Raw genomic sequence first — 22,217 nt, forward strand, 5'->3', positions numbered from 1 at the left:
TGGCCAAGTAAGATCAGAGTGTGGTCAAGATGGCAAAATTATTAATGAGGGGGGAAAAAGACACTTTAGGAGTGCTTCAGCAGTTTGCTTTATCTGAAGCTGCATCTGCACTCAGAAATAAAGCAGTTTGACACCACTTTAACTGGCATTGCTCATTGTTATGGAATTTGTAATTTTGTGAGATATTCAGACTTCTCTGTTAGAGAACTCTGGTGCCACAGCAAACAGATGGAGCCATGACAGCTCAAGCAGTTTCAAACTGTATTATTTCTGCAGTTCTGATGCAGCTTGAGCCTAATGTGAAGGGCAAGATTCAGTCCTCTTCTCACCATTCCTCTGATGGTGTTGAGTGCAAATTGCACAACTGAAGTAAGCTGAGGACAAGGGGGGAAAGTTGGAGTTGGAGAGAGAAACTTGAATATTTTAAAAGCAGCTGAAAAATTGGAACAGTAGATGATTAGACAGCACGGTCCCCACCAAATCAGGACACGTGGAGCGCATGCTGTAGGTTTATTCTTTCTGTTTGTTAGGAGTCTTCTTTGCAGATGAGTTGGCAAATTTATAAGCTAATATTGCATAATCCTACAGAAAGAAAACACTATTTTGAGTCTGTTTTAAAACCCCAGGTTCTGTACTGTTCTGTGCTTGTTCTTCTTCCAGCAGAATTGGCAACGGGTGAACACTCTCCTCAAAAACTCAAGAAAATCACCAAGGATAATTGTCTTCCTGCAGTTCCATGCCACCAGGGACTGTTTCCTGGTATGTCTCCAGAATCTTTGTGCTGCAGTCTTTAATATATATTTTTTCAAAGCATATATGAGGATTTGGTTCAGATGGCCAATGTATTAGTAGTTGTAATACATTCAGATAGGAAATGAAAATGGTATAAGCATTTGGAAGAAAATTGTTACAGAAATTGTATTAAATAAAAATAAAAATGAGAATTTGGTGATACAAGCTGTTCAGTTTTCCCAGAATTCTCCATCAGGTATAATGGTAAAGGATGATGGATGATGATGATGATTAATAACCAGCAGCTGCTCCAAGCAATGGAGGTCTGTTCTATTGGTGACTGAGGAGCAGTAGGATAAAGTATCCAGTCTGTTAGCCTGTAAAATCAGTATGTAGAGAGATCTTGTAGCACCTTTGAGACAAACTGAAAGGAAGACGTTAGCAGCATGAGCTTTCGCAGACTTAAGTCTACTTCCTCTGTTCCAAGTCTACGAAAGCTCATGCCACCAACTTCTTTCTTTCAGTTAGTCGCTACAACTATCTCTCTACATATTTATAAAATGTATTTGTTTGTATGGTTCTTTAGATTAAACAGTAATGTATGCATTGCTGCAACAAGATTTTACTGCGGCTTTCCCCCCAGTTTCCAGCTAAAAAATCACATCTTCTCCTTGATTATGCTATGAAACAACTGCCTGGGCAAACAGCTGCCCATGGAGAGTGATTTTGGGCGTTAATCTGGCTCACTAAGGTCAAACTCTTCTGCCAGATCCTATCCAGATGGTTTTTAAATCTTGAGTGCTTAAATTATAAATTGATTGCTTTTAATATGTATGCTTTTTAACTGATGTTAATGCTTTTTTAAAACACATTATGTATTTTTTAGCTGGTGTTCATGTTTTTAACAGGAGCCCTGGTGGTGCAGTGGTTAAATGCCTGTACTGCAGCCATTCACTCAAAACCACAAGGTTGCGAGTTCAAGACCACCAAAAGGGCCCAAGCTCGACTCAGGCTTGCATCCTTCCGAGGTCCCTAAAATGAGTACCCAGACTGTTGGGGGCAAATTAGCTTACTTGCTAATTAGCTTACTTGCTGTTCACTGCTATGATCTTTGGAATAGTGGTATATAAATAAAACATATTATTATTATTATTATTATTAGTCTATTTGTTGCTGTGTTTTAATCTGTTGTTCTCTGCCTCTATCTTCTTCTTCTTCTGTTCCTGTAATATGGCATTATTCCTTTCTTTTTTTTAGAGCTAGCCCCAAGACCTGTGGATGAGTTGCCTCCTCCCCCCAAAATAGACAAATACAAACTTGCAAAATTTTTAACTGAGAAGGCCATCAAGGTACATGTGACTAGCTATTATTATTATTGATTGCATTTATAGCCCATGCTTTAGCTATCATATATTAACTGTAAAAGGTTTAATAAAAAACGCCTAGATAAATAAGCATCTATTGATCCTGAAATAAGGGTGGGGGGGAAGGAGAGGACCTATATGAGTATGTATGTGTATGTGTGTATGACTTGGATGTATGTGAAGAGGTTTCTATAAAACTGAACTTCTCTCTTGTAGTGCTCTGGTTGTGGGATGACCTTACTTTGGTGGCCAGACTAATGCAGGGTAGACGTTGGCCTCATTTCTATGCCAAGTTAAATCCTGGTGGTTCATCCAAAAGCCTGGGGACCTGTGGTTATGGCTTGTGGTTTTGTCTTCTTCTGTTTTTTTTTTTTTTGTTCAGCCTAATTATACTTGGCTTTAGCTTGGAACCTGCTTTATTGTTATAAGCTATCTCTTCTGAATTACAAGCGTTTGGGGTTGGGTTTTGAACAGGCAATTAAGTTCCATTAGCTTTCCAAAAGAACATCTCCCTTGTGTGAGATGAAAACTGCTAGGCCTGCTTTTCTGTGAACATACATGGATACCTGTGCTTTTGAAGAGTCCTTGAGAAGTATGGCTGTGAGACTCTCATGATGAATGAATGGCTAGACTTCAGAATTTATTATTATAGCCCCCCTCTCTCAAGTTAGTGGGCAGCCCTTCCCCTGTTTATTATGAACAGATATGGGCACTAGGAAAGGGAAAAGAAGAGGTGGGAGTGACAATCACTGTTGTGATAATAGTGCTTTCAGTTATATTAAATTACTCCAGGGCATTGTGTCCAATTCCAGTAGAAACTGCCCAGTACTTAGAGCACTCAAAGAGCGAGAGAGAGAGAAAGAGAGAGAGAGAGAGAGAGAGAGAGAAGATCAGGACAACAACATCAATAGTGAAGTGGGGAGGAAGACTTGGCAACAGTTCTGCCTGCTAATGCCAGGCCTGTGTGTAAGTCAGACAGTGACTACGAATACAAGATTCTGATCATGGACTTCCTGCATCACAACTTTGGTCCTGCAATGCATTTCATTTCTTTAACTTCAGGAGAAGAGAATTTTTACTATCTGTGGGCCTTACCCAGTAATCCGCGCAGCTTTGAGGAAGAGAGGATGGGTGGAAAGAAAGCATATCCATAAAGCTGACATTCAAGACCATAAAGATGAAGGAAATGAAACAGAGCGTAACCATGTTGGCAAAACTGGTAAAAACCTTTAAACGAGGTTACACTTTATATCTCCCTTTCTTGTTTTCCATTTATATAATAGTTGGCCTAAAAACCTTCCTTTACTCTTAAATTTAGGACAAGAAAGTGCATGTGTAGACTGAGCTCTTTCTTGTTGTGTGACTTCAATTCATTTACGACTTATGGCTACCCTAATGTGGAACTATCACTATGTTTTCTTGGCAAGATTTGTTCAGAAGGTTTTTGCCTTTGCCTTCCTCTGAGGCTGAGAGTGGCTTGCCTAAGATCACCCAATGGGTTTCCATAGCTGAATGAGGATTTGAACCCTGGTCTCTAGAACCATAGTCAAATGCTCAAATCACCACACCACACTGGTGCTCGCTTAATATGTAACAGTAATATGCAATAATATGTAATATACACATATTACTTAGTATGTAATATGTCATGTTTAATATGTAGTAGTGTCAAAATCTGCCTAGAAGATACATCCTCCAGATCATCAAACCTGTCTTTTTCTCTCAGAGGGGAAGAGTTGCAGAGGTGGGAGTGATGGCATTCCAGCTTGGAAGCCTTGGAGGACAGGAACTAGGGTTTTTCCCCTCCCTGCCGTGCTCCATGGCATGCATCAGGGAGGTGGGGAGCACTCACTGGGTGTCACCCACCTTCAGTGGTGAAGTCCGCACTCCTCACACACCCCTGCAACCCCTAGTGATGCTACTGGCTAGGAGAAAGCTTTTTTCCTCCCTCTTAAAGGTTTTGCTTAAAGTCCTGCACTAGGAAAAAAGAACAAGATTGAGTTAGCAGCCATTAATGGTTATGCTTGGCTCTCAGGGGAAAAACAAACAAACCATTCTTTGAAAGCTTCATGACATTCACTTGCTTTTTGTACACTTCTTTCTCTTTCCCTAATAGGCTAAGAACTATCTGTAGCCTTCCTATGAGTCTCTTTTAGGCCTTGTCTGCATGGGCCAAAAGGTCCATTCCCCCCCTGTTCTGGAGTCATCCTATTCAGGCAATGCATGTCCCAAAACCCAATTGTGGTGTGATCAGTATGGACAAAGTCTGGCACATTCTGCAGTAGAACCAGGGTATAACAGCCTTAAAATCGATTTTAAAAATATACTTGTTACTCCAGATCTTCTGGGAAGAACCAGAGCCCTCCATTCCTGTCACATCACAGCTGTTTGTCTGGGCATCCCACTGAGCTGTCTGGCACATCTGCTGCCACTGCAGATTATTCACTCGGAGGCTAGAATGAGATGTTCAACATGTGATCATCACTGGGTACCTTGTTCTGACCTCAGAAATGAAGGATCCACAGTGGTGGTGGATGCACTGCATGCTCAGTGGGACACCTATGCAGGGAGCTATCATGGCAGTGGAACAGACAGCCAGGTAACAGGGCCAGGTCAGGGCAGCTATAGGGATACCACAGCAGATAGAATGTTTATGAGAATTGTATGATGTCATACAATTCTCATAAATATTCTATCTGCTGTGGTAGAGAGTCATCCACAAAATCCTAAAAACTTGTACAGCTGTCTAGAAAAAGAAAGATTAATTTTATCCAATCACAAAAAAGCCTTATAGATAGACAGGTCACTGTACTGTTGATAGAAAGAAAGGATTTTCAACTTTTCATCTGATTATTTGGATATAGATGTCTACCAGACATGAATTCCAGCTTCAGGCCTAGCTTTCTCCACTGCTTAATGTGTAGTAGTGTCAAGGTTTGTTGAGAAACTATACTTCTCCATTTGGCAAACTGTCCTTTCATCCCAGAGGGGAAGAGGTGCACAGTGATTATTAAGAGCTGGGAGAAAACTGTTTGTCTCCCAACTTAAGGGTTTTGTTTAAACTTCCTGCACTAGGATAAAAAGAAAAACATGTAGTGTGAGTTGCAGAATTCCAGCATACAAATGTGTTGTTGCTATGTGCCTTCAAGGCACGCCTGACTTATGGAGACCCTAATTGGATTTCTTGGAAATATTTTTTTCAGAAGTGGTTTGCCATTGCCTTTCTCTGCGGCTCAGAGAGTGTGACTTGCCCAAGGTTATCTCATGGGTTTCCATGGCCAAGCAGGGATTTGAATCCTGGTCTCCAAAGTCATGGAACAACACTCAAACTACTATGCCACACTGGCACTCCTTACAAAAAAGTATCCAGCTCTAATGGAGTGTTTGTATGTGCCTTAAGCCAAAAAACATATGGTGGAATAAAAATAAAATAAAAGACATACTTCTTGTATTATGAGTATTTTCTGACCTCAGTGAATTACAGCATCTGTATAGTGCAAGTACTGTATAGCACATTATTTGTACTTTATCATGCTATGCCAAAAAATGGCATTTTTTTTGTTCAAATGCCTTATGACAAAGAAGCACCCTAATGGCAAAATCAAAGGTCTTGTTGGGATAGTATGTAGGAAGGGTCTGTAACCTTGGATTTACAACTGCACAGGTGACAAAATAATAAAACCCTACATTGTAGGTCTAGTCCTGTGTGGACTTTTGCAACAAAATTTGACCCTGTTGGATTAAAATGTCCTCTTCTGGTGTATGAGAGTTAAAGCATTATTCACATTCTAGGACTGAATTCTGATAGGAAACTCCAGTGGCTTATGCCTGATGATCAGGGGTTCAGATTTAGTACTGTCTCTCTCTCCTGTCCAACACACACACACACACACACCACACATACACACTTTGCAGTAGTCATACTGGAAAAGGATTTACCATAGTTAGGCTATTGTATTTGATGTCCTTTTGGGATGGATATGTAATTTTCAAGCATCTGCAGTACACTTTGGCCTATAAATGCATCAATTTCAGTTGAATCCTTCAGTGTTATTGTTCACAGCAGTATAGTTAATTTGGGTTTTTTTAATTTCAAGGTTTGACCTGTTTTAAAGTTTACTTACTCCAGTTATGTTCTTTTTGCACCCATTTTTAAAAGAAAGCAAAACTACCTTGCGAGACGAGGAAAACCATAGTGTGAACCCAAATGACATCCATGATATAATGGTAAGATTACAGAGATAATGATTGTTCCATGTGTATTCTTATAAGTTATGAAACCGTGGTATAACACAAGGAGGCTGATCCCTAACTTTACCTATGCTATATCTGGAAACATGTTGGGAGAAAAGCCAGCCCTCATAACATTTGCTTACAGAACAGTTACATTGCCAAGAGGCATGCCTCTGGTTTTTCTAAGGTTGACTGCTCTCCTCAAGTGCACTGGAACTGACTCCTGACACTATGGAGATTATCAGATGCAGGACAGAACATCCTTGTCCCATCCCTTTCCTGTTCTTATAGTGTGACCACGAGAAGATTTTCATACAACGTCACACTTATTCTGTCAGTGTCTCATCATTAAACTGTGATTGACTGAGATTGTGAGAAAGATTATCACATGACGTCGCATTGATCCTGTCATTGAAATGGAATTGTCTCAGTCTTGTCCTTGATTTTATATTAATGGAAGAACGCCTTAATGCAATTCCACTTCACTGACAGTTTAATGACAAGATCAGCGCAAATGTATGAATGTCTTTCACATTATCTCTGTCATGGAAGGGATAAGGATAGGCTTTGCTCTCGTCCCTCATTTGATAATCTCCTGATTCAAAAGCTGGATTTTCTAGATGAAATACAGACATTTTTTATGTGGCATGACTTGGAGTGGCTTTGGTTTCAGTATCTCCAGAGAGAAAGCACTGGGTTCCAATTGGAACATTCTAATTGTTTGGCCTCACATGGATTGATTTAGGCCATCCAAATGCTGCAGAAAATGTATTACAATTTTATTCTATTTACATCTTTTAAAGAATACTTCTATCATGCCCTGTCATACAAACTCATGCCCTCCAACTGTTTAGAGCAGGTAGGGAAAATCCTGTTCAGTCTTCTGTCAGCTGCTTTTAAAATGTCCCAGTTTCACTCTCCTTCTCCCACTTTCTCCATTCATGTATCTATTTATTTATTTTTGAAATTGTGGCTAGATTTGTATTTTTAAGTGTATTCATTTTTTAAAAGTAACTAAAAAACAACATGTTACTTTTAAACCGCAAATAGCATACAGTTCAAACAAGCTATTTTTTTAAAAAAAGAAAAGCATTTAGGTTGATTCCTGAAAATGTCCACAAACCTACCATTTGCTCCAGTTGAAATGAAATCACATAATCAAAAATATTTTGGTGCCAAGCTGTGGGACTGAACAATCCAGTACTAGGGTCCAGAAAAAAATAGCAGCTGTTGGACGGGCAGAGAGTTTTTCCAATTAGAAAATGGCATATGGGAAGGATGAGAGCTTCGTCCCTTGTGTCAAGGAATTCATCTGGATTAGAATCCTGGCAGCTGCTTTTTATAAAGAATGAGACACAATCATTCCTAAGCACAGGAATGAAAAAATGCAACTAACGTCTGCCTACTTTGACATTCAGACTCACAAAATATAGAGCTGGCAACCTTGCCAGTGGTCAGGAAGAGCTGCCAATGCATAGCAGTAGATTGTGAGGTACTGGAGGGCAGTTTTGTTTGCCATGCAGACCTTCTCAGTGGTTGCTTCTAGTCTTTTGAACTCTTTCACTATGGAGCTAGGATGGCTTTGTCTTGCTCTCCATCTGTCAGCCACTGAAAACATTCTTGAGCTACCAGGCTTTTAGAAACTGAATGGGTTGGGTTTTGATATGTGGTGCTGTTTTATAGCTTGTATCTTCTTTTGATTAATTTTAATGTTTAATATTCTTACTTTATACATTGCTCAATTGCCTTTAAACTGACTTTTATATTTATATTTTTAATCAACATTTTGTACAGTTTTTAATCTGTATTGTTTTGAAATATGTTCTTGGGCTCCTTAAATCCCATTATTAGGAGAAAGTTGGGTTATAAAAGAATAAAATACTGCTGCTGCTACCACTGCTACTACTAATAATAATTTCAAAGTCATGCTCTTGCCTTGAGATTGCTCCCTCTTGGTCCCTCAGACTGGAGAGAGAGGCCAGATCCTGAGATATGGCAAAGAGAAACATGATTAATGCCGTCATACCAAGTGCAGATGCACAAGCAGGAATCTCATCCTTCCCTCAGTAGAAGGGGATTGGAAGGGGGCAAGGCCACTACATTCTATCCTGGAAAAAAAGAGCAGATTGGGTGCTTTGGGTTTTGGAAGTGTTATTTCTGCTGTGCAGATGCAGTCTAAGTCTATAGCTCTGAGGCTGCAGCAACCTATTTCCAGTCTGGATCACTAGAATTATTGCTTGATTGATTGGCTGTGTGACTTGCTTTTCCCTGATCAAGGAGAGAACTTTCCTATACTATAATTGCTCCTCTCCCCAAGCTTAGGAAGTGTTGAAATAAATGGATTGTTTTCATAACGGCGACCTCAAATGATTGTCAGCTTGCTCTGCAGTTAACAGCACAAATAGGAATTTCCATAAAATGAAATGACTGCCATAATTTTGGCTCTATAACAGAAAATGAGCATCTAAATAGCATTGGGTGAAACCGATAATATGTTCCAAGTGGAAGTGTAACACAGTATTCTTTGGGCCAGTCTAGGTTGGTAAGAAATGAAGAACCCTCCTTTTTCTGGACTATAAAAAAAGATGCAGTGGATTACTCTAATCTCCACACTGATCAGATGTTGAACCATTATTCAAGAACTGGCTCCTTTACAACCAAAGTAAGTACTGTAAATAGTGGAGGGGATGACTTACCAGCATCTCCATGGTGCAGCTTCTAGTACATCAGGGTGACAAGGAGACACTGCACTTATACTTAGCCATGCCATCATCATAACCCCCTCGCACTACAGCTTGAATAGCCATGCTACAAGGCACAATCTTACTGGAAAAAATAGGACCTTAGTTCCCTCTGCATGATTGTAGGGGCCTCCCAGGTGGCCTCTGATTTCCTGAAAGCATAAAGAGAGGTTATCAGCTATCAAGCCAAATATTCTTTAATTTCTCCTGATCAGCATGCTGGGATTCGTAGTTTGTTATCACATCAGAGCTCTCCAACAGAAAAGGCTAAAATCTCATAAAACTACAAATTCCAATATGCCATAGCATTGAGCCATGACAGATAAAGTGGTGTCAAACTGCATTATTTCTGCAGTGCAGATGCAGTCTCAGAGTGAGGTCTTTTCCTTCTGCTTCTTGATACCCTGAAATGATTTGCATGTAAAGCATTACCACTGTGCTGTGGTCCTTTCTATCAATTTAGCAAGACCGACTAGGAGGGCATCAATCTCAGGAGCAAACATAGTACTTTTGCGATTATCTTTACTGCTGCCATAGTTCTCCAGGCTCTATTTTAATGTTTTTGCTGCATCACCAGATAACTTGACTTTTGATGGGGGTCATCATAGGGGTTGTTCCCACTATGGTTTAACTCGGATCTCGATGCTCCGTCCTCCGTCCTCAGTCATCCATGCTCCGTCCTCAGTCATCCATCCTCTCGACCTGCCTGTCCCCTTCCACCCCGGCCTCTCTTCCGCCCCAGTATGGCCAGGAGGACAGAGGGAGACATGGCGCAAAAGCCACGATTATTGTTTCTTGCACCAATTCTTGAAACTGGTGCAAACATCGTGGGAACCACGATGTTTGCTGAACCAGTTTCAGGAATCGGTGCAGGAAGTGAATCAAGAGGTAAGTGGGAATGAGGCCTCAATGGCTTCAGATAAGCAGCCCCAACCTTAGACGCCAAGGGGGCTTTGTTGTTTTAGAAATCAAATATTCTGTCATTCCAGAGTTGTACAGTTCAAGAATCTCAGGTTTTAGGCATATGGTGATATTTTAAAATATCATGCACAAATTGGAAAATCTGAAATGTATATGAAATGTCTCTTTCTTTCTCTCTTTATATAAGATTTATATTATAGATGAGATTTATATTGTTACACCTGCGTGCCTTCAAATAGTTTTTGATTTATAGTGGCCTTGTTTGAGTTTTTTTTTTGGGGGGGGGAGGTTGTTCAGAGGGGGTTTGCCATTGCCTTCCTCTGAAGATGAGAGAGTGCGACTTGCCCAAGACCACCCCCTGGGTTTCCATGGCCAAGAGGGATTCCATTCCTGATTTCCTGAAGTTCTATTTTGGCATTCAAGCTACTACAATATAGAAAGGTCACATTTTTCTCTAGTATATAAATGTCAGGTACATAAATATCAGAATAAATTCACCTTTATAAAAGCACATCAGGAAGAAGATATTTTCATGAGATTAAGTATATCTGATGTTGATAAAATCCAGTCATGGGAAAAGTAGGACAAAAGCTTGTTAACAAAATTAATTAAGCTGAAATTGTCAGGCTGAATAATTAACTGACCTGCAGTTGTCAGATTGCATAATTTTTAAGGTCCAGGAAATAATCTGAAGGCCAACAATATCTATGAGGTTCAGCTGGACACCCCCCCTTTTTTTTTTTGCAGACAGCAGAAGAGTATAATTAATCAAACGTAATGTTAAGTCAAACTTTCATGGAATCCCATCATTTTGTGTTTTCATTTATTTATGTGCACTTTAAAACAGCAGATGACAGGTAACATGTTTATTTTATTTAAAGATTGGCCTTTGTTTGCACATGAGAAATTTGCCATGGTATGCGTCAGCTGACCCAAATTCTTTCTTCCCTCGATGTTATGGCATTTGCATGGATGATGAGAGAGTAGATTTTATTGGTGAGTTGTTTGACATTTCTTCCTTTTTCATCTTGGAAAGCATAAGAATGGGCCAACTTTTCCCAGGTGCCATGTGGAGAAGATGGCGGAAGCAGGGAACATGGGTTTTGTCAGGATCCCTGTGTGTTGTCTTGAGAAACACACACACACACACACACACACACACACACTTGCACACTTATAAGATACTGTAGGTGATATGCACTCTTTATCAGAGAGCTCTGGTGCCTCAATAAACTACAATTCCCAGGATTCCCTAGCACAGAGCCAGGACAGTTATTTCTGCAGTGCAGATACAGCCTGACTCTAGAAAATGCTATAACTTCTTTCACTCATTTAGGGGTGAAACAGATGGGCATGAAGGGGCGGCTTCAAGCTGCCCTACCAAAGACACCTTGGGGCAGTGGCAAGCACACACCACAGCCCCAATCTGCTGGCAATCTGGCCCAAATAGGAGTGTAAAAGATCCACTCCTATTTGGGCTGGGTTTAAGATGCCTGCCGCAGCTCCAGGACAGCTTCTGGGTCTGTGGCATCTAAATGCCATGCCCCCATGATTTCTTCAAGCCACCATTATCTGATTGACTGGGCAGCTTCAAGACATCTTGGAGGCACGTGGCATCTAAACACCATGCTCCAAGCCTCCAGGAAGCCAGCCTTTAGAGCCAGTTGGCGCTGGCCCCCCAACATTCAAGGAGATGCTGACACTGCTGGTGGGGGATCCATGGTTCTCCAGATGTTCTGCTCCAGTTCTCTGCATTTTCAGCTACATGGCATGTGCTCAGGGATGACTGGATTTCTAGTCCAACATTTTAACTTGCACAGGTTCATTAGAAGCTTGAAATCTAAACCTTGTCGAATTTCTCTTGGAACTTTTCACACTGTGAATAATTAGGACAACTGAACAACAATAGGTTTAAATGAATTTATATGGATTTCATGGGGTTACTGATGAGTTTACCAAATTCTTACACACCCACACACCAGTCAAGTGCTTTGTCATTTAATATGTGCCTTTTCAAATGGGGCATACTAAAAATGTCATTTATTTCAGATGACTTCAGGAAAACAGCAGCAGCCTCCATAATCAAATGGGTTGTCAGTTTACATATTTCTAGCAGCAAATATAAGTGGACATCTACAGAAAGCACTAATAAAGAAGATGCAACTGAAACTAAAGGTATTATTCAGATTAATAAATATTATAGAACTTCATTTGTTTTTACACATGTCTCTCGATATTTGGCTGAATTTGGAAAAAAGTTACTAATACCATTCTTTGTGGACAGGCTAAGAGAAAAAGCTGGCAATATGTGGGTTCTCAGATGTTGTTTTACTGCATCTCTATCATTTCTAGATAGCATAGCAAATAGTGAAGAATGCTGGGTGTTGTAGTCCAGCAATGTCTGGAGGGCCATACTTTGCTTGTTCTTTTTGTTGTTGTTAGTGTATATCTAAAGAAAATAGGGAAAAAATTCCTCTTCGATGGGATTTGAGATCCAATAATCTGAAATGGCATGCAAACCATTAGGGAAGATATGGGAGGAAGTGGGAAGCTGATTTCTTCCTTCCACCTTTTATTGAAACCTCTGTGCCCAGAGGAAAAGTTGGAGAGACATCTAGACTGGTGAGTTCATGACTGTCACTTTGCCTGAGGGAATCTTGGCTTTAAAAAAATTAAAAATAATACTTTCATTTGTTTTACTGCTTTAAAATGGTAAATCATCTTAAGTGCCTTTTCAGAAAGGTGGCATATACACTAAATCAATTGCTATAGCTGCTGAGTCCAAGACCTGCTTGAGCTTTGATGTACTTCTGCTTGACTGAGCCTCTCCATTCACTTCTGTGGATATTAAAATTAGTTGTATCATTATTACACAGTTATCTGAATTTTCCAGCTCCAACACCCGATTATACAGGGTGATTAAAAAAGAATGATGCAAAAGTAAAGCTGTTCCTATTGAGTTTTAAACCAATCTTTCTGAATCACCCTGTATTTTACTGAAGAATTTTCATAAACAACCATAAAACATGCAAAAAACCCCAAACAAGCAAGCAAGCAAAAGACAGGTTTTGGGGCAAATGTTAAAAATTCTGTGGGTAATCACAATTTACAATGCATGTAAGTTGAGCAAAGGAGTTTGCTCAGTTATGCTAAGGGGAGAAAGTCTTGGAAAATTTATGAAGCTTTATTCCCCAGGAAGTGAGAAATTAAGATGCACCACATCTATTCAAAAGGCGTCATAGCTATATCCTGGAGTGGAATGTTGGATTGTTTGTTGAGGTACTTAGAATTCTGTATTAGCAGAGAATTCTATGTACCTCATCAAACTATGTACCTCATCCCAGGATCCTACATGAGAAAGCAACAACCATTTAAGGGATATGAAACAGATATGACATCATCTGTATGCGCTGGAGTAAAAACACTACATCATCTGTATGGACTGGTGCAAAAACACTACAAAAGCATGCAAACATGAAGGGCATCTCTTGAATCTGAGATGATTGACTTCAATATAATAAAGGTGTGCATTAAATGTATGCAAAGTTTCTCTACTAGCTGTTATTGGTTGCTCTACAATTTAGGCTAAGAAGTTATTCGGAAAGAAAAAACACCAGCATATATCAGAATAGGAAGCTGAATGTTTGTTAGAACATTTTGTCTGTAATCTATAGAAGCCATTTACAGGTAGATGGTGAAACACTGCATGGAGATTAAGCTTTTTCTGAAGTATATCAGGTGAAACAGATGGCCCAAGAGGGCCGTCTCAGGACTGCATGAGGTCCTTTTGCATTGGGGCCGTGGCAGCCATATGCGCCGACCCCAGTTTGCCCTGCTAAAATGAAGTGGATTTTTCTGCTTCTTTTTGGGCTGTTTTTGGGCGAGGTCTTTGGAATAGAGCCACACCGGGGGCAGCTTCCAGCCATGTTTGAGATGTGTGTCATGTGCATGCCCTGTCCCCAAAGCGGCCCAACAACAGCCCTTTTGGGCTGTTTGTTTGAGACCTATATTGCCTGAGCTCCCACAATGAAGCAAGTTGGAATTCATAAGTGTGCAGTGGGATGTCTGGAGTCAAGTGCAGTAGTCAGTGAAGGAAAACAAGATCTGTCCAGACCAGTGGGTTAGTGAAGCCAGAGTTTGTGGGATTGAAATGCTGGGACTTTCTAAGATTAACAGGATTATTGATCTATCTGACTTCCAATCTGATTTCTTCATTTGCTGTGATCTTAGCTGGATTTCTCATAGTAGCTGGAATGGGGCGAGGTATTTTTCCTTGGTGCCATATTTCCTGCACACGCATAGGAGCATGTCACTGTGTGAACTTTCATGATAAGCATCTAGTGACACTTCAGATGTTTTTCTCAACAAAAGACAACTTTAGGTTTATTGAGATAGTTAATGGATAGAAATAGGTTCATCATATATGCACATTGTCTCTGGATAGAATGACAGACCTCATGTGATATGACAAGAAAACTCAGATTGAATGAGTTTTATAAATTACTGTAAATTATTTATTTCTCCTTGGATTCATAGCACATTTGGAAACATGAGGTTTCACAACTCATTTACATAGTCTTTCATGGGTTTTCTTAAACTAGAAATGTTATCTTCAGCTCCCTGTTCCATACTTATCTCTACAGCAGACCGCAAACCTTGCTTCTTCACAGACAGTAAACTATTGTCTGTGGAGATGAATAGTGGGTCCAAAACATTTTATGGCCAGATGCAGAGGACAAGATAGTGCCTTCACTCTCCCACACGGTATCTGTTTGGACTGCCAGTTGACGCTTACTAGCTGCAGGCCTGTCTAGTAGATCAGGGCAGGCTGTGGGGCACACATAATTCTCTCTACCAAAAGAGAATGGCAGCTGCAGAGCTCATGAGGAACTACCACTGTTGGCCATTACTACTGCCTGAGGCAGTTGCCTCTTTCTGCCTAATGCCAGAGCTAGCTTTGGTGGGATTTTGGTTTTAAAAAAAGCCTTTGACAGAAAATGCTGACAATCTTTTAGCAAACTGGAAACTACGGTTTAGAACTATGAATTCAAGGGTGTGTGTGATGGTCTCTAGTCTTTAATATCTATATAATCCAGATAAAATTATAATGAAATCTGGAGAAAGAAAACCCCAAATTTATCCTGGACGTTGTTCAGTGGCTACAACATCCCCTTCCCCAAAGCCCTCTAGGAATAATATAACACAATAATCATTTAGAGTCACTCCGTAGGGATTTTGAGGAAATATAATTGTGGCCAGTAACCAGTGATTGCTGTTTAGAACCCTGGGATATGCCATCCTTGAATCTGGGGGTTGTAGTCATATTTTATTTCAGCCTAATTGTGGTATTTTAACACTTCATATTTACACTCCCTTTGGCTGTTATGTTTTCCAGGTAAGGCTTCATACTTGATTCATAGTGTGGGTAATGTTCTAATGAAAAAGACTGTGGTATCTTTAATACTGCCCAAGTATGGCACTTGGATATCATGGCCTGTTACAGACTGCCAAAATAAAGCTGCTTCGGGTCTCTTTGGAGGTATGCTGTTTAAATGATGCATACATCCTAACAATCCGGAAGCTGCACCAAAGCTGCACTCCAGTGCTTAGGAATGGAGTATGGCCTTGGTGCGACCTCCGGACTCTTAGGACCCATGCATCATTTAAATAGCATACCTCCAAAGAGACCCGAAGCAGCTTTATTTTGGCAGTCTGTAACAGGCCCATGTTAATTGTCATTGCTGCTGCCTATGGATTTCTGTGATTTGCAGTTTAGTGAGTCAATAGAGTTTACTAGCAGAGAGTTTAAGCCCTGCAGGAAACCAGGATTACATCGGCTAGACCCAGGGCAGCTAAACAGTATCAAAGTGCTATAATTGTGTAGTGTGAAAATGTCAGCCCACTGGTGAGTTCTTTTATACAGATAATACAAAATATTTTTTTGGACAGTGGCTTTTGTCTGTATAAATATTATTCTATCTGTTTCCTGAGTGTAGCGTACATTCTTGAAAGTGTAGAGTGACATTTTAATCAGTTTTTATTGGTATTAAAGTGCTGGTTTTAGGGGGAAATACATTTTCACTGGAAACATTGTCTATTTTGTTTTTAAAATTTAAAAAAATGAGGTGAGTGTCATTTACCTAGAGCTTTATCACATGAGAAAAAAAAGGCGAAACAGTGAGAGAGTAGTGGCTTTCTCTATGCCTCTCCACATGCCGCTGTAGCACTTCCGTTCTCTTCCAGAGGGAGACAGTAATAGAAGTGTGTCTTTTGTAATGCTGGAAAAATCCATTTGACAAACAGCATGCTTTTATCACCACCTTCTTCTAGAAGAGAACAGAAGTGCTATGATGGCATGTGGAGAGGCATGGAGAAAGCTGCTAATGTCCCACTCTGTTTCAGCTTTTTCTCATGTGATAAGGCTGTTAATTTTTATGCATTAGTGTTCACTGATGATCATCCTCTGTTTTTATGTTGGTGCTCATTTATCCTCTCTCTTTCTGGTTACATTCCAAGTGTAAGTCTAAATACTCAGTGTGTGCTTCAGTGCTGACCACAAACATTACAATTCATACTCCCTCCTCTCTTGTCCCTGACATTCTGGTCTTTCCTGCAAAATTTCAACAAAAATGCCCCTGTCCTGTTGTTGCATGTTGTGCCTCTCCTCCTATTGCTGTGGAGGCTTTTTTGTTACTGCTGCAGCTGCTGCTTCTGTGTGATGACTTCATTGCATAATGGTAACACATCTTTTTAAAACAGCAAAACACATCCACATTTTTCGAAAAAAGGCGCCCAAAAGATCAAAAAGGCGGTGCAAGTTTCAGAAAAAAAAGAAAAAGACTCCAAACGGTAAGAGCAGTTTTGACACAGCCTTGGTTAACATAACATAATACATGTTACTGTTCAAACAATGGGGTGTACATGTGTGCCACTAATATTTGTTTATCTATTTTTCTGGTGTTATAGTGCCCGTGTTGAGGAGAGCTGTAGTTCCCCAAGCAGGATCCATAAGAAGGTATCTTTATGAACTGCAGAAAAGAGCATGCATCACTGAAAAGTATTTTGTGTTGAATTTCCTAGATGCGGATGTAAATAAAGTAAAGGAGCTTCCTGGAGAAATAGTAGAAATGGCATGCAAAGTGTGTGAAACCTACCTTGATCAAATTGAGCATAACGACATTGATACAGCAATAGAAAGTGTACCAGTGCTATCAGAAAAAGAATGGAATCAATTGATTGAACAGTACTATACTCTCATTCAGTAAGTATTTACTTCTAACTCTGTTGACTGAAGATTGTAACTAAGCATCATTCATTAGTTACTGAAGATTGTAACTAAGCAACATATTGCCATTGTTGTATACTTTCAAGTATGGCAACCATGGGGTTTCCCTGGCAAGGTTTGTTCGGAGGGGGATAGCCATTGCCTTTCTTTGAGGCTTACATAGTGTGACTTGCCCAGTGGGTTTCCGTGGCTGGGTAGGATTCAAATACTGGTCTCCCAGAGTCCTTGACCACATCTACACTGCAGAAATAATGCAGTTTGACATTGCTTTAACTGCCATGGCCCAATGCTATGGAATTCAGATATTTGTACAGTTTTGTGAGATATTTAGCCTTCTTTGTCAGAGAGTTAAATAATCTAAGAGGTTGGATTGTCACATATAATGTGTTATCAAATTAATTACTTAAATTTAGAAATGAATAAAATTATAGCCCTTTTATATACTTATTCTCTTTGAAAAAAGGAAAGTGTATATATAAATTGGTTCAGATATCATTTTAGAAGAAATCTCCCTTCTTGTCTGAGATGAGTGTGTCTACTGTGGACAGAATTAATACACATATGTATTAAACTAATAATTTTATTTTTAAAATGTGAATTAATTGAATTTTTAATTGATATATTTTTTATTCATTTGTCAGATTTATTTATCAAACTGCAGTAGCTGGACAGTAGTCAGTTAATGAATAATTATGATTTTAAAAAGTGGCTGAATATAAAAAAAATATTAACTTAAAAACCATGACTTTCAAATCCATGGAGGCATATATTAAAGTAAATACAGGCATAGGCTCAATATAAATAAACAGGAATTACCTCTTAATGGGCTTAAATGCATAGAGTCCTTAGTAGCTTCCTTTCAGTGTTTGTTTCTAGGTGAAAACAGAATTCTAGATCAGAGAAGTGATGGAAATATACTGACCTGATTTCTTAAGACACCACAAGGGCATCCAGAGTGTCTTCTGTGCCTGTTTCCATGTTTTTTGAGAGAGGTCATTTAAAAAATTGTGTACATTTGGCAGTACTTCTCCACTGCTGCTTCTTGAAATGTCTGTGTCACTCTTGTTAATGCTACTTTCAGAGTGGCATGAAACCTTTTGTAAATACTGGTAGAAATGCCACATTACATACAAATATGGATGAGAAAGGCAATGTTCAAAAAATAAAGTAGGCCACTGCAGAACTCAGAGCTAAGAAGAAGGGGAAGCAAGAGGAAGGGAATCCCTCTGTCCTGGAGCACTGGGGGACTTGGGTCTTTGTGGGCTCTGGAAAGTGAAAAAACAAAACAAAAAATGCATTACAAAATACACTTTGCTATCTCAAAAGAACAGAAAGTGGCTATCGTGTCTGTTGCTAAATCTCCATGTCTTCTATAAGCACCAGCATTTATCGATATGATTCAAAAATGGCAAACTATAACAGTGTTATTTTTAATTAGTGAATTAATAAGCGAATAAACATTTTTCATGCACAGTATTTCCAGCTTTTCTTTTACAGTATTCCCAGCATTTCTTACTCAAAGTTACTTAAAGCATGTTTAAAGAAAGTAGTAATATTTGGTTTGTAGGATGATTTAGAGAGAAGTCGTCCACTCACACATCTTGACCTGGGCCTACTGTTAGCTCTTGGCAGACCTGGGAGAAACACCTGCAGAGGAATAGGGGAGCTTGGGCAAGATAACTTCACTGGGGACTTGTTCCCCCATGAGTGAAAAAAATAACCCTTTCACACTGGTGCTTTTGACCTGGATAGATCCAGGCAGATTTGGTAATACAATATTGAATCTGTCCAGAATGGAAGTTCCTACTACCCTTTACCCCCAATCGAACATCCCTGGTGCAATTTATCCTGCTTGATGTTCTCACTTAAAAGTAGCAATCTTGGTTGTTGTCAATCAAATGATTTGCATATTCACTTCCACTGTCGTCAGTGGTGATGTGTCATGTATCTGCTGCAGCCATTTGTCAACGGCATGGGTGCTTTCCCCCTCCTTAAAAAAGAATCTAGCGGTAATGTTCCCATATTTTATCAATTTGTCAAATATAATAATAATAAAATGTCAAAAGTGGCATCCAAGCAAAAGTGTATGAAAACTTGTATTTTGGCTGCAGTGGGGGAGCAAACAAAAGGGAAAAATATGCAGTGCAAGCATTCACATATTCTATCAATTTGCCTAGTGTGTGTGTGTGTGTGTGTGTGTGTGTGTGTGTGTATATATATATATATTCCTTGCCCCATCAACATCCAAGCAAAACTTTTACTTTGGTTGCAGTGGCAGGAGCAAATGAAAGGAAAAAAAAATGTTAGCACAAACATTTGCATATTCCATCAGAAAATAATTCTTTTTTAAAAAAAGTTGCTTGCAAAGTGACCGGTGCGAGAGGCGAGGCATGTTCTGCCCACTGCCCACACTCTGACCTTTATTCCTCCCCCTAAATGACCCAGTCATGTTCCCACAAGTTTTCATTTGCCAGCACCATGGAAGAATCAGGTTTTCCAAAAAGAAATGGGGAAAACCCCGATATCGGAAGATCCACGCTGTGGTGGATTTGCCCCAGTTTGGATGTGCAAAACCCTGATTCAGGTGTGCAAAAACTGGCACCACTGGGAACTACCAGTGGGCTGGTGCTTCTCTTGGGTGCTCCCAAGATGAACTAAGCTCTTACCTTTTGCCTCTCTACTCAGAGAAGGAAGAAAGTTAAAATGCTCTACTTACATTGACCCGTGGATAATTCAACCCAGTTTTTTGGGGTCAATTTTTTGACAAAAATTTCTAGACTTATACATGAGTATATACAGTAGATGTGATGGCCAGTAGTGCTTACTAATCAGCTTTGGCTGTTACATTAGCTGCACCCCTTCCTAGATCCGACGTACCTAAAGATGATAGTTTATATACTGGTGACCTCAAGGATGGATTTTTGCAGTATGCTGCACATTGGGCTACCTCTGTACCAAGTTTGGAAACTTCAATTAGTTCATAACTTGGCAGCCAGATTGGTTACTGATACATTCAGGAGCTATCCTATGATATCACACCAATATTAAAATTACTATAAATTCTAAGCAATGGAATGCACTAGAACTCTTCAGCAGATATTTCTAAATTTCAAACTACAAATTTCAGGATTCTGTTGGTTGGTATTAGACTCTTAGAACTGTGTGTTGTGAATACATCCCAGGTTACTTCTGGCAAAGGAAAAAGTGGGACTGGGTGTGAAGAATGAGAAACAAATCTAGACTATCTCCAGTCTCCATACATTTATTTTTCAATAATATGTTTTTTGTGTATGAGGCATGGTCTAGGGCAATTCCACAAGACTCTTTTTAAAATGACTTGTTACCTCTTATTTATAATTGCAAGAAGTGTTTATAAAATATTTGTTATATACTTAAAATGTGTTGTTGTTTGCAGTGAGGATGCACTGATTTGTAATGCAGATAGTTATTTCCCCCAGTGTCAAAACATTTTGCACAAAATGATCCTAGCAGATCCACAGCATGATATCAATGGTCTCCACAATGTCTGGATTATTAAACCCGGAGCAAAATCCCGTGGCAGAGGTAGGACTAATGCTCTTTGGTAAATACAGATAACTAATGTTGTTGTTTCGTACCTTCAAATGATTTCTGAATTATGGTGACTCTAAGGCAAACCACTAGACCATGCTGGCTCTCTTTATAACCAATGCACCATATAATACATGTGAGGAAGTTTGCCCCCCTTTAAATTATATACTAAACACTAGCAGCACAAATGTCAATGATTAAGAATGTAAGAAAAATCATGTTGGATCAGACATGTATTCAGAAGTGACAAAAGGGTTAAGGAATCTCTGCAGTCAGGACAGTTGTAGCCTCTATTTCTTTCCCTCCAGCAACTGTAACACAAAAGTATATTGCTTGTGGTATTTCCAGTGATATATAGCTATCCTGTCTAACTGCTCTTGATAGCCTTCTGCTCTATGAATTTATCCAGTTCTCTTAAAGGCACCTAAGTTGACAGTCATAAGTACATATTGTGGCAATTATATGCTGGCTGGGATTGTGTCAGTGACACCCACAGCCATTAGTACACCTTACACCTACGTAGGTCTTTTTTGGTCACTGAGGAGGTTGGTATTCTCTTCCACCCTCCACAGTGACCAAAGCCCCCCAAGAACTCATGATTTTGCTGCAATATTTCCCTTTTTCTGCTATTATGTCCCACAACTTTGCTCTAGAAGATAACTTCAGGTTCTAAAATTATGAGAAAGAGGAATGACCTCTCCTAAATACCCTTCCCTCCACTGTGCATAATTTCATACACCTCTATCATGTCTCCCCATAATTCCCTGTTTTCCAAGTTTGGTTTTGTAGTATTATGTGATTACTGATCCTTCCATTTCTAGGTATCATCTAGTTCTAGTTTTCTATTCTTTCCATACGGTCCTATTCTCAGTTTCCTGCTCCAGAAAACAGAGGTATAGGTTATTAAACTGTATTAAAAGTTTCTTCAAACTGATCATGATGTTGCCTCCAAAAGGTGACTATAACTTCCCCCATAATGGACTCATTCTAAAAGCATAATTTTTGGGTTTCTAAGCCTGTCTGAGAAGTTATTGCAAGAAGATACAAAACTCCTGCTTTCTCACTTTCCTAACAAATCAGAGCTTGAAGCCAGGATATGAAATTGGTTTCTCATTACTCTTGGTTAGGGAGGAACACCTCCTGATCTAGTTTTGATGATGCTTTACTTCAGGACTTGACAGACCGCCCTGAATGGCTGGCCTGCAGCCGCCCCTTTCCTAGCCAGATCGGGGCCTATGCAATTTCACACCATGGCCCCAATCCAGCCTTTCGAGGGTTCAAAAAGGAGCCACAACAAGTGGCTCCTTTTTGCACCTTCAAAAGGGTGTCATAGCCACAGCGCAACAGCTATATGGTGCTCCTTCAGCGCTG

At 39.7% G+C, this 22,217-nt stretch overlaps 1 protein-coding gene across 1 annotated transcript in view; it reads left to right on the forward strand.

Annotated features, from left to right (window-relative positions):
• The window catches only part of TTLL8 (tubulin tyrosine ligase like 8), a 39,853-nt gene that overhangs the window by 3,252 nt on the left and 14,384 nt on the right, over window positions 1–22,217 (forward strand). Inside the window, exons 3-11 of the mRNA XM_042469620.1 lie at window positions 664–759; window positions 1,990–2,081; window positions 3,159–3,315; window positions 6,256–6,323; window positions 8,863–8,991; window positions 10,873–10,987; window positions 12,041–12,166; window positions 17,072–17,252; window positions 20,692–20,840. Of these exons, the coding sequence (XP_042325554.1) occupies window positions 664–759; window positions 1,990–2,081; window positions 3,159–3,315; window positions 6,256–6,323; window positions 8,863–8,991; window positions 10,873–10,987; window positions 12,041–12,166; window positions 17,072–17,252; window positions 20,692–20,840 (1,113 nt within the window). The remainder of the gene's footprint in view (window positions 1–663; window positions 760–1,989; window positions 2,082–3,158; window positions 3,316–6,255; window positions 6,324–8,862; window positions 8,992–10,872; window positions 10,988–12,040; window positions 12,167–17,071; window positions 17,253–20,691; window positions 20,841–22,217) is intronic.

This window comes from Sceloporus undulatus, chromosome 5, assembly GCF_019175285.1.
Source record: "Sceloporus undulatus isolate JIND9_A2432 ecotype Alabama chromosome 5, SceUnd_v1.1, whole genome shotgun sequence".
Classification (NCBI taxonomy): domain Eukaryota; kingdom Metazoa; phylum Chordata; class Lepidosauria; order Squamata; family Phrynosomatidae; genus Sceloporus; species Sceloporus undulatus.